The 13,435-nt window shown below is 41.5% G+C and overlaps 1 protein-coding gene across 1 annotated transcript; it reads right to left on the bottom strand.

The window, feature by feature from the left end:
* Positions 1–905: 905 nt before the first annotated feature.
* LOC129769698 (uncharacterized) lies at positions 906–2,677 on the bottom strand. Its single transcript, XM_055772116.1, has 3 exons — positions 2,588–2,677; positions 2,151–2,479; positions 906–2,093 (listed from the first exon to the last, which is right to left on the bottom strand). Exons 1-3 carry the CDS (start codon positions 2,624–2,626, stop codon positions 1,865–1,867), a joined length of 597 nt encoding a protein of 198 aa, XP_055628091.1. The 5' UTR covers positions 2,627–2,677; the 3' UTR covers positions 906–1,864.
* Between the last annotated feature and the right edge of the window lie 10,758 nt (positions 2,678–13,435).

Below are 13,435 nucleotides of genomic sequence, written 5' to 3'. Positions count from 1 at the left end.
TAGCTTTGTGCGACGCCGTATTATCCTTGACCGAAGCGTCTTGCGGAGCGCAAAATATGCACGATTTCCAGCTTGAATGCGTCGTTGGATCTCTTTCGTGGTATTGTTGTCGGCAGTGATCAGAGATCCCAAATACACGAATTCATCAACCATTTCCAGTTCATCGCCGTCCACTGTCACTGTCCGTGGTGTAGAGTATAGAGAATGATGATTTAAAATGTATCACTTTATTCCTCAGAGGTCATTTGGCGGTTGAATAAATAAAATAAAAGAATAATAATAAGCAGAAGATATATGAGTAACATGCCATGAGAACAACAGACCAATCAGAAGAAGGAACGCGGGTAAGCCATGCTATAAAAGCGCGCGCATTTCGGCTCTGCGATTATTCTTACAACGGACGCGGAACGGATAACATCGGAAAGCAGCAGCAGTGGAAGCAGCAATTACCAAGGCGATAATTGAAGCAGTGGCAAACAGTAGCAACGGTCTACTTTTAGTGGCAGCAGTTACCATCACAAGCGGATCGTTTCGGGTACGCTCTCTCTGGCAGAGGAGCGGGTACGCGCGCTTGCTTGGCATCGAAAAAAGTGGAAGTGGCTTGTTGAGATTTCCCCACGACAGCAAGAACGGATTTCGAGGCGAGCATTAAAAGCTGAGCGGCTAACAATCCGACTGTGCCTCACATCGATCTCTAGTGTCAACGACAACAGCAGCGGTATCGACACCTAGCATCAACAACCTGTGTCTCGCTGTGTCTCGCATCGAATTACTAGTGGCAGTAGCAAACATAACGAGCGGAGCGTTTCGGACACGTTCTCTCTCTCTTTCTCTCTCTACTAAAAGAGTAAAAAGAAAAGTTTTCTTGGAATCCTATTCGCGTTGACAGTGCGACGGTAGTGCCTCCTGGTGTTGGCAGGTGTTGGCTTCTCATTAGGGGGCAAAACATAAACAAACCGCCATCGAAAATATACAAATTTGATACAGTGATTACTCATTGTAATTCTTTGATTGTGTCGTCTGCTGGTTTTAGGAATCTTTAAACAGCTTTCAAACAGCATATTACGGTGAATAACGAATATTCTGGCCTCATTCAGCGTTTGTAGGAGGCAGAAAAAATAGGCGCATCTGGAGGACTGAGATTTTAGGGTAATTTCTTTAATAAAATTATGAATGAAACTTGAAAAGAAATGAAGTGCTGTTATATTAAACAGTTCTGTCAATTCATTGTCTTTAATAATAAAGCGAAAAACATTACGATACAATTCATTTGCAGTGCAGTGCTTCGTGGAGAAAATGGCCGAGTGGAAGCAAAGTGAACCTTGCAACGAGCCTTGTGATGAAAATATCGGGATTCAATCTATAACACCGCATTCTAGTAAAGTGGTTTGTATAGTTCCTGGATGTCGTACACGGAATGGCCAAGGATATTCATTCCACAACTTTCCCCCGAAGGCGGATAGAAAACGGTATAAGGTTTGGTTGACAAAATTGCGACTGAATTATGAGCCATCTCCGTCGTCGAAAGCTTGCAGCTTACATTTTAGCATTACAAACTTTGTTGTTCCTAGTAAGTAGTGTTTTTCTGTTGCATTCTAAAATACTAATGTCTAATATTTTATTCTAGCTGCGAGAAGGCAATGGATTTAAGTAGACTGCAAGTCATATTTTCTTCAATAGAAATTAACGAATCAATGGATTCTGTAGAATGACTTTGCACATCTATATCGATAAGTGTATTCAGAACATCAGATTCATCATTTTTGTCAATATTTTTCATTTCTCGTCCTTTCTTTTCGTATGCCAGACCGCTTTCAGGGAATCCTAATAATTAATAATTAAAATTTTCAATTTTCAAAATCGATCAATAAATTGGAAGCAAACCTATCACGAAAAGCTGAAGAATGTTGGTACCCTCATCGTGAGTCAAACCCGCCGGCGAGGCAGCTTCAGTCGTATCTTTTGTATTCGTCATTTTTTTGCAGAATGCGGTCAATGGTGTTGTCTTGTACATATCGTCAGCAACTTTTTCTGCAATTTTACCCCACTTTTGTTGCAAATCTGTTACTGTAAGCAATGGAACTGAAGGGAACCTAAAAATAGAAAAATTGATTTTTGACATTTGTATTCAAGAAAATCACAAAAAACACATTAGAAGATGTTTTAAAACGGCCATTATGTGTTTGCATTTTCCCACTCCAGCTTTGCACGAACACTGAAAAGACCACTTTTCAAAGGAAGGTCTGGTGCGGATGGAAATTTTGTGTGGATCAGCTCTAGGTGATGATGACTTCAAACAAGTCGCAAATATGGTAAAGCCGTCCTCGTGCACGGTTTGAACTCCGACAAGAAGCAAGTGGTTAGCTTGAAACACCCGTTCACCTTCGACTATCAACCTGCTTCCTCCTCCGACGTATTGAAAAATATCGGCAAGCTGCAAATTTACCGTCATCATCGAAGAGTTTATCGCATTGGATGCCTGTTTAAGAAAGAAATATTAAAGGTTTTCATTAGCTTTTCATTGCATTAGAAATATTCCGGAACTATTTTTTGTTCAAATCGCACTAAAGTAACTAAAGATTTTTACCACAGATTCAGGAAGAAACCTCGAAACATCGATTTTCATTCATAATTTTGATTCGAAACGAGAGATGAAATTCCAATTCGCAAATCATACTAGTTTTGACGTAGGACTACGTCTTTCATTTCTATACCGGGGTGTAAAATCAAAGTTTCGAAAACGAAAGCGTTACGCCGGAGACCGAGATTTTGAGCGTTAATAGCTCCTAAACAACTGAACGAAATGGTATGATAAACACTTCATTCGAAAGATAAAATGTCTACGCGTTATATACTTGTTACTTTTTGATCCAAAAACTTGTTTCAATAGTCTTAAAATTGCTTTCAAAACAGGCTATTGAAATCACCAATCGGTATATAAGCGAGCGGCGCTCGGAAATCCACTCAGTTCTAATTGAACAGCGATTGGAGCATGTTGTCGCTGTTGCGGTGAAGCTCTTTATTTATCATGAAAGCGCGGATGAACGGTGTCACCAAGAGCCTGTTTGTGCACCCTAGGCCAGAAGGGAATCTATCAGGAGGAGAGTGATGCCACAAACGGTTCCCTGGGAAGACATCGCTACACACACATACACGCGCGGCTATTAACAGGTGGTTATCGAGTTGGCATTAACCACTGGTGGGCTTCCAGTATCGAGGAAAATGTGGAAATATCTAATCGTTACTGAAAATAATTTGCCAGTTCCTTTGGGAATTTTCAAAATATATTCATGTGAAAGAGTTTAATTGAATGTTTTCTATCCATGTAACACTGTGACCAAATATGTTTCAATCAAGTGCTATTAACAGGTGGTTATCGAGTTGGCATTAACCACTGGTGGGCTTCCAGTATCGAGGAAAATATGGAAATATCTAATCGTTACTGAAAATAATCTGCCAGTTCCTTTGGGAATTTTCAAAATATATTCATGTGAAAGAGTTTAATTGAATGTTTTCTATCCATGTAACACTGTGACCAAATACATTTGGTTTTGTGGTTTTTCAATCAATCGCAATTAACAGGATAGCTTCAGAAGATTATTCTTCCCCATCAGTAGGATATTTCCGTATCCAATATTGTATGCGCCCGCAATCGATTATTGCTCAGTCGCCGAAAGTTCCAAGCTCAGAGAGTTCATTCCCCTCTAGTTTGCCTTCCAAATTGCCATCGTAAACCACACCTTCTCTCGATTCAATCACACACAAAAAGCATACTTAAGCGATATTCTGGTGGTGAGACACATTCATTTTTCGTGAGGACATCGACAAGACAACATCGTTGCCTAACGTGCTGGAGGAGGTGGACGGCGAAGGATCGACACACACACGCGCAGAACTCTTTCCGTTAGGATGCCATTCAGCATCGAGAAAGTTCCGGAAAGATCTAATCATTGCTGGAAAATAATCTGGCAGTTCCTTTGGGAATTTTCAAAATATATTCATGTGAAAGAGTTTAATTGAAGTTTTCTATCCATGTTACACTGTGACCAAATATGTTTCAATCAAGTGCTATTAACAGGTGGTTATCGAGTTGGCATTAACCACTGGTGGGCTTCCAGTATCGAGGAAAATGTGGAAATATCTAATCGTTACTGAATATAATCTGCCAGTTCCTTTGGGAATTTTCAAAATATATTCATGTGAAAGAGTTTAATTGAATGTTTTCTATCCATGTTACACTGTGACCAAATATGTTTCAATCAAGTGCTATTAACAGGTGGTTATCGAGTTAGCATTAACCACTGGTGGGCTTCCAGTATCGAGGAAAATGTGGAAATAACTAATCGTTACTGAAAATAATCTGCCAGTTCCTTTGGGAATTTTCAAAATATATTCATGTGAAAGAGTTTAATTGAATGTTTTCTATCCATGTAACACTGTGACCAAATACATTTGGTTTTGTGGTTTTTCAATCAATCGCAATTAACAGGATAGCTTCAGAAGATTATTCTTCCCCATCAGTAGGATATTTCCGTATCCAATATTGTATGCGCCCGCAATCGATTATTGCTCAGTCGCCGAAAGTTCCGAGCTCAGAGAGTTCATTCCCCTCTAGTTTGCCTTCCAAATTGCCATCGTAAACCACACCTTCTCTCGATTCAATCACACACAAGAAGCATACTGAGGCGATATTCTGGTGGTGAGACACATTCATTTTTCGTGAGGACATCGACAAGACAACATCGTTGCCTAACGTGCTGGAGGAGGTGGACGGCGAAGGATCGACACATAAACGCGCAGAACTCTTTCCGTTAGGATGCCATTCAGCATCGGAAAAGTTCCGGAAAGATCTAATCATTGCTGGAAAATAATCTGCCAGTTCCTCTGGGAATTTTCAAAATATATTCATGTGAAAGAGTTTAATTGAATGTTTTCTATCCATGTTACACTGTGACCAAATATGTTTCAATCAAGTGCTATTAACAGGTGGTTATCGAGTTGGCATTAACCACTGGTATCCTGGTATAACTGGTTAACCACAGTATCGAGGAAAATGTGGAAATGTCTTATCGTTACTGAAAATAATCTGCCAGTTCCTTTGGGAATTTTCAAAATATATTCATGTGAAAGAGTTTAATTGAATGTTTTCTATCCATGTAACACTGTGACCAAATACATTTGGTTTTGTGGTTTTTCAATCAATCGCAATTAACAGGATAGCTTCAGAAGATTATTCTTCCCCATCAGTAGGATATTTCCGTATCCAATATTGTATGCGCCCGCAATCGATTATTGCTCAGTCGCCGAAAGTTCCGAGCTCAGAGAGTTCATTCCCCTCTAGTTTGCCTTCCAAATTGCCATCGTAAACCACACCTTCTCTCGATTCAATCACACACAAAAAGCATACTTAAGCGATATTCTGGTGGTGAGACACATTCATTTTTCGTGAGGACATCGACAAGACAACATCGTTGCCTAACGTGCTGGAGGAGGTGGACGGCGAAGGATCGACACATACACGCGCAGAACTCTTTCCGTTAGGATGCCATTCAGCATCAGGAAAGTTCCGGAAAGATCTAATCATTGCTGGAAAATAATCTGCCAGTTCCTCTGGGAATTTTCAAAATATATTCATGTGAAAGAGTTTAATTGAATGTTTTCTATCCATGTTACACTGTGACCAAATATGTTTCAATCAAGTGCTATTAACAGGTGGTTATCGAGTTGGCATTAACCACTGGTGGGCTTCCAGTATCGAGGAAAATGTGGAAATATCTAATCGTTACTGAAAATAATCTGCCAGTTCCTTTGGGAATTTTCAAAATATATTCATGTGAAAGAGTTTAATTGAATGTTTTCTATCCATGTAACACTGTGACCAAATACATTTGGTTTTGTGGTTTTTCAATCAATCGCAATTAACAGGATAGCTTCAGAAGATTATTCTTCCCCATCAGTAGGATATTTCCGTATCCAATATTGTATGCGCCCGCAAGCGATTATTGCTCAGTCGCCGAAAGTTCCGAGCTCAGAGAGTTCATTCCCCTCTAGTTTGCCTTCCAAATTGCCATCGTAAACCACACCTTCTCTCGATTCAATCACACACAAAAAGCATACTTAAGCGATATTCTGGTGGTGAGACACATTCATTTTTCGTGAGGACATCGACAAGACAACATCGTTGCCTAACGTGCTGGAGGAGGTGGACGGCAAAGGATCGACACATACACGCGCAGAACTCTTTCCGTTAGGATGCCATTCAGCATCGGGAAAGTTCCGGAAAGATCTAATCATTGCTGGAAAATAATCTGCCAGTTCCTCTGGGAATTTTCAAAATATATTCATGTGAAAGAGTTTAATTGAATGTTTTCTATCCATGTTACACTGTGACCAAATATGTTTCAATCAAGTGCTATTAACAGGTGGTTATCGAGTTGGCATTAACCACTGGTGGGCTTCCAGTATCGAGGAAAATGTGGAAATAACTAATCGTTACTGAAAATAATCTGCCAGTTCCTCTGGGAATTTTCAAAATATATTCATGTGAAAGAGTTTAATTGAATGTTTTCTATCCATGTAACACTGTGACCAAATATGTTTCAATCAAGTGCTATTAACAGATGGTTATCGAGTTAGCATTAACCACTGGTGGGCTTCCAGTATCGAGGAAAATGTGGAAATATCTAATCGTTACTGAAAATAATCTGCCAGTTCCTCTGGGAATTTAAAATTACATTCATGTGAAAGAGTTTATTTTAATGTTTTCTATCCAAGAAACACTGTGACCAAATACATTTGGTTTTGTGATTTTTCAATCAATCGCAATTAACAGGATAGCTTCTGAAGATTATTCTTCCCCATCAGTAGGATATTTCCGTATCCAATATTGGATGCATAAAACCTTGTGGCTCCAACGTAACGCTCTCGTTTTCGAAGTTCTCCAAATATTCATTCATTCAGAATGAATTCAGATTCAACTTCAAACAAATGATCTCTAAATCAACGATAGTCCTACGTCACCCTTGCGGTTATACCATAGATATAACCCACTTCCTGTTTTTGAATATTAATTATGGACGAACAATACAAGTACGATTTGCACGAATGGTGAAAAAAGATTATGCATATGGTATATGATATTTTCCTACTCACCATTTTTGCAGAAAGCTATAGAATCTCAAGATAACTTTGAACAAAAATTATAGTTTTTCTCACTGCGTTTGTTTACGTTTCACCCCCTAATTTGAAATGTCAAACTCAATGCCGTCAACGCGGATTTACGTTGGGCATCAATTAAAGAGTTATAGAAAAGTTCAACGTTAGTGCCCAACAACCACCAGTTGATCGTAATGGACGATCATCCTGGCAGTCGCGACACGTGGGAGGCTCACTGTTTTCTCCTTTGAGCCTCTTCCCACCATGTACTTGGTTTTTGATGCATTAATTAGTAGTCCCACCCTCCTGGCCTCCGCTTTTAGTCTGGCGTAGTTTGCCTCAGCCGTCGCAAAGTTTCTTGTTATTGAGTCAATATCATCTGCGAAGCCCAGGAGTTGGGTACTTTTGTTGAAAATCGTGCCCCTCGTTTCGATGCCCGCACGTCGGATTACACCCTCAAGGGCTATATTAAATAACATAGCATATAGTGAGAATAAACAAGTGCCAGTAAATGCACGCTATCGTTACAACCACTTATTGTAGAATTTCGGAAATACTTTAAGAAAACAGAACACTTGTACTAGTTTCAAATATATATATTCTCACGTTCCGAACAACAACTAATCACACTCGCTGTTCGTCCACTTCTCTTCTACTGTTTCCGAAGCTCACGGTCACCGCATGACATCTGATAGGGTAGCCAACTGTACCACTCAATAAGAGTCGGAGCTAGGCACGATCCGACACTTATAAAATCAAGAATTTAATTATTCAGTAGCTCACAGTTATGCACATTTCGCATAAGTAAAGCAATACCGACAACATTCGTCTTGCTCTTATTGGGATATTAACCTGAACCAGCATCACGACATGAAAAACTGAAGCACATAAACTCTCAGAATTAAGTCATTCGTATTCCGCCAACTCGCAGTCCACAGCACTCAAATTACAGTATGAAGAAATAATCAGACATACGAATATATGCGACCGCGGTAGTCATTTGTCACAACATCATTCCTCGTGTCATAATCCGCCACGAAATCGTTTCGCTTCCGCCAACAGTGTGTGATGGAGTGCGGTATAGTTTACAAGCAGACTCCTCCACATATGAACAACAATTACATTCCAGGTGCACTTGACCTCATGTAGAAAATTCCCAGTGACCACTTTGGACACTGTGCACTACCTGTCGACAGTCCTTCTCACCCAGTGAGCGCTACCATTCCGCGCAAATGTAAACAACATTTTTAAAACCCAATCAACCAACCGTCCGTCGTCGGACAGGTGTTAATGAAAAAGCCGCCCGCCACAATTGGTATGGTGGGCCAATCCAAATTAGTCGATGCGGCTACTCGTGCCAAAATTTGTACCCGTGTCCATGTCACTGTCGTAAAAAAATAAGAAACAAGCCTCTGTTTTGTTGTTTGTACGCCTACGCTTTATGATGTCGTCCGGGTGATGTGCGACGCTGTAACTAGTTGATATTCTTGGCATGTGTGTCACTGCAATCGAGCAGTAATATGACAATAATCCCCTTTTAGCACTTTTCTGAACACGCTGCGGTTTGGCTTTCTTCCGACCGATGCCGAAGGTATGGATGGTAACGCTGTGTAGTATCTAAATGGATACTTGTAGGGAGTTGGGTTAAATAGTGGAATTAGACGATAGTGAAGTGTGGTTTATCGGGGATCTGTCAGTTGCGGGTAGTGAAGTAGCACCGAGTGCACGGAACGTCGTGTAGATGGGGAAAAATACCACACTTGTCTCATTCGATAAGATTAGGAAGATAAATAATGATCTTTAGGGGTGGCATTGGGAGGCGAGTGAAGTGCACTTCAACAGCTGTGAACCGTTTGGCATCAATACATTTACGATTTTTCATAAATCGCAAACTGTCAGAGATTAATAGTTGTTTATGAGTAATTGATTCCTAGTGCAGATGAATTCTGAACTACCGAAGCGCTCGAGTCACTACAATTTTTGTATCCACTCAAACCAAATGATGTAATATTTATATCATCGCCTACGCTGGAAGCTACTGAAAGATTGCAGCTTAGTATCTATCAAATCAGAAATTGCATCTACCAATAATTACCATCATTCTAGGATGCGACTCGTTATTGGCCATCGTCTATGTTAGCTTGTTCTTAACTCGCGAATGTGGAAAATGATAGCCGACAGATACACCGTAATATCAGTAGGGTAAAAATACTAGTTTAAGACACTCTATCTAATGAATTGTTCACTAAGAACCCATAGGCTTAGGTAGGCTGACCAAATAGTTCAGAGTTAAAAACGGGACACGCGAACCAAACACAAAAAATAAACAAAAAGACATAATATTGGGACTGCAACTCAATTCGTTCCATTTTTTTATGAAAAACACATTTATTTGAATAATAAAATGAATTAATACACCATTCAAAGTGTTGGCCATCACAACCGCTACTTTTTACCATCTTTTCATTATCATTATTATTTATTTATTATTATTTATTTCTTTGAATCATCTAACTCACATTTGGTCTAAATGATTATTTAAAACTAAACGTCACAACTACATCAATGCTTTGGTCATACGAAATAAAAACGATACAAAATACAGAATAAGTCATCTATGAATGAGTCGTCTATAAAAGGTGTCCGATGAGATATTGAAGTCAAATAAGCCGAAAACTTCGTTGAAACGGGCAGGATTATGCAACGCATAGTTCACACTGCGTCCTTCGAGATACAGGAAGTTTCTAACACGAAGAGTACGTTCAGGCGCATAAATATTGATTTGTGTCAACAGTGCAGGGCAGTCGATTCCTCCGGTCAAAAGTTTAGCGACAAACATAGCTTGAGCGTTGAAACGCCTTCTTTCCAGCGTCTCCAGTCCAAAAAGTTGACAACGCGCCTTGTATGGTGGCAAGTTTAGAGGATCCCGCCACGGAAGGTTCCAGAGAGCATGTCGTACGAATTTCCGTTGAACAGACTCAATCCTTGAAATCCAATTTGCTTGAAATGGGCACCATACAACTGCGCTAAACTCCAGTATGGATCGAACTAGGGAGCAGTAGAGAGATCGGAGACAGTGTGGATCACGGAATTCCCTTGTAATTTTAAGGATGAATCCTAACTGTCGGTTGGCTTTAGCGATTATTTCACTGAAGTGTAGTCGAAAGCTGAGTGCATTATCGAGTGTCACTCCAAGGTCTCGGATATGGCTTACTCGCGACAGAACTTGGCTACAGATGGAGTAGCCAAACACAATTGGCTTTAGCTTACGATGGAACGAAATGGTACTGCATTTCGTGATGCTGAGCGACATTATATTTCTTGAGCACCATTCTTCAAAACAGTTGACCATGTTTTGAAGTCTAAAGCAATCAAGAGCGTTCCTGATAACCATATATATTTTCACATCATCGGCGTAAAATGAGCGGCAGCCAGATGGAAGTAGTAAGGATACTTCATTGATGAACAATGAGAACAACAGTGGGCCTAGGTTGCTTCCTTGAGGCACTCCCGAAAGATTGGAGAAACTCGCAGATTGCGCAGATCCAATTTCGATACACATCCACCGATCTGTTAGATAAGAGTTCAACCATATCGTGAATCTCGAGGAAATGCCTAGTTTGTTCAGCCTTGCTATCAGGATTTTGTGATCGACACGTTCGAAAGCAGCCTTAAGGTCTGTGTACATTGCGTCCACCTGAGTGCCTTGCTCCATGCTGCGCAGACAGAAAGAAACAAAGTCGACCAAATTGGTAGCGACTGACCTTTTTGGGAAGAATCCATGCTGATCTTGTGATAGATAGTTCTTGCAACAGGAAAACACAGCATCATTGACGATGATTTCGAAAACTTTCGAGCAGGCGCGAAGTGATGTTTGTAATCACATGAAGTGTTGATGTAATCACTCGGTAGTTTTCTATGTTCCGTTTATCTCCTTTCTTGTGCACTGGGAACATTATTGACTGCTTCCATACCGAGGGAAACGTACTCTTGTGTAGAGAGGTGTCGAAGAGGACCGATAAACACGATAAGCACGAAGCGTATTTTTTCAGCACACAAGAAGGAATACCGTCCGGCCCGGGGGTCGTAGAATACTTTAATTTACGGATCGCTGCCTTCACAACCTCACTGCTAACTCGAAAGATGTCGAAATTCAATGCGTTGAGTCGAGTGTCTCTAACGGCAGTAGCAACTTGTATTTCGAAGGACGTACTGCCATTGAATGCTCGCTTGAAGTGGGCAGCGAAAAGATTGCATTTCTCGATTGCAGTGTTAGCCGAGCGGTTTACCAAAAACATGTTTATGGGCAATCCTTCTTCATTCTCTTGCTCTTGACGTAAGACCAGAACAGCTTTGGGTTTCTACGGAGATTTCTCTGCATCCGCCTCGTATACTGCTTATATAGGAAACGATTATATAAGCGATACTCATTGCTCCTCCGGTTCAGCTCTTGTTTAACAAGTGGACAGCGCAGCCTACAAAAACGCCGGAGAGCAGAGGATCTCAACCTCTTAAGTTCTCTCAACCTTCTATTACCCCAAACTGGTTTCTGTGCAGCCCTCCGCGCTGGTACGCAATCAGCGATGATACGAGTAATAATATCGGTAAACCTGGCAACGGCAGCGTCCTCGTCCTCGATTGTCTCCAGAAATTTCCAGTCGACTTGAGATATTGCTTGATTTAATGCAGCGAAATCGGCTTTCTGGAAGTTGAGACAGCTCAGATCTGGTACAACTTCGAATTCAATTGACGACGGTAGATTGATGTCAACCTCTAGTGCTGGATGATCGATGTCGAGCGGGATAACTGGATCAGTGGCCTCGGCAATCGAGCACCTTGATAATGCAGCATCATTTGCTAGCACTAGATCGAGCAAGCGGCCATTCCTGTTCAACACTGGATTGATCTGCGTAAGTCCAAGAAAACAGAATCCATCGAGTAAAGCCGAGGAAGCAGCTGAAAAACGTGATCGTAAGCAGTCGATAGAAGGTGGGGCGTTCGACGAGATGTTCCACACTAAACCAGACTGGTTGTAGTCGCCGAACGCGAATGCAACGTTCTGTGCTTCAAGCTGATAAATGACGGCTCCAGCGGAATCAATGAGTTTCTCGACACAGTTGAGATCAGCTCTCTTATCGGGTGGTAAATATATTACGCCGATACAAACGACTAAACCTTTCATCCGTATTTTAACCCAAAGCTGTTCTAGAGTGTCACACACCGGAGTGGGATCAATAAAACCGCCCAACCTAGATGCGACAGCTATCAAAACACCACCACCACGTGATTTGGAGCTATTAAGGGGATTGCGATCGTTACGGTAAACGGTAAATGTGTTTCCAAAAAGTTGTGGAGAAAAAATACGGTCGTCTAGCCAGGTCTCCGTGAGAACGATGATATCGTAATATGACTCCGCGACAGCCGGTTTGAGTCACGTGTCACATGTTGAGAGACTCCTCTTGTAGACTGAAGAGCAGGACCTGGATGGCTTTGCTGATGCTGACTGTATGGTTCGCCTAAATTTGACGGGATAGGCGCAGCCATATTGCCATGACACGTGCGTCTCGGTGATCGAGTATCTACATCTGGAGATGGCGTACACTCCACTGCCCCGTTGCTCCAGACGAGCAACTTGTGGATTCAGAGCATGACCCAGAAGAATGGCGAGGATGTTTACTGAAAGCGTCAGACTCATCAGGTACGTAAATGCTGATTTCGGATTTATGCTTGCCTGCAATAGCAGTTTGGGAGGCCCCCTTTTCATTCTCAAACTCAGGTCCGGGATGACTGTTGAGCGCTGGCTGGAAATACTCGACTGAGATGAGGGGATTTGGGGCTCCCATAAGGCTGGCAGGCGTGCATCCCGGCGTCGAGCGAGTGTTTGATACAGATGATGAATGTGGCAGATTGAAGCTTGAAGAAAGGCACATCGAAGGCGATTGCAGTGAATCAGACGAGTGACAGAAACGTTGACTAGAACCATTCAACAAATCAGGTACATACATGTTACTATTGAATGAGTACTTGCCTGCGGTAACGGTTTGGAAGATCCCCTCTCCATTCTCAAACTCAGGACCGGGATGGCTGTTGATCGCTGGCTGGAAAAACTCGACTGAGATGAGGGGATTGGGGACTTCCATAAGGTTTGGAAGGCTTGCATCCCGGATCATAACACGTTAACACTCCATTGACGGTGTTGCCAGAGTGACAGGAGATGAGTTTTGAGCAGGCGGTGTGGGTGTCAGTGGTTTCTGAAACTTTGAGAGAACACCAAATTTTA

Source organism: Toxorhynchites rutilus, chromosome 2 (assembly GCF_029784135.1).
Source record: "Toxorhynchites rutilus septentrionalis strain SRP chromosome 2, ASM2978413v1, whole genome shotgun sequence".
In the NCBI taxonomy this organism is placed as follows: domain Eukaryota; kingdom Metazoa; phylum Arthropoda; class Insecta; order Diptera; family Culicidae; genus Toxorhynchites; species Toxorhynchites rutilus.
This window is presented reverse-complemented; position numbering and strand designations above follow the sequence as displayed.

Bases quoted from the DNA above. Each gene is read 5' to 3' on its own strand.
- LOC129769698 (XM_055772116.1), bottom strand. From the start codon at position 2,626: ATGAAAATCGATGTTTCGAGGTTTCTTCCTGAATCTGTG. The intron at 2,480-2,587 runs GTAAAAATCTTT...TTTCTTAAACAG, and splicing joins GGTTTCTTCCTGAATCTGTG to GCATCCAATGCGATAAACTC. The intron at 2,094-2,150 runs GTGTTTTTTGTG...TTCTATTTTTAG, and splicing joins GTTTTAAAACATCTTCTAAT to GTTCCCTTCAGTTCCATTGC.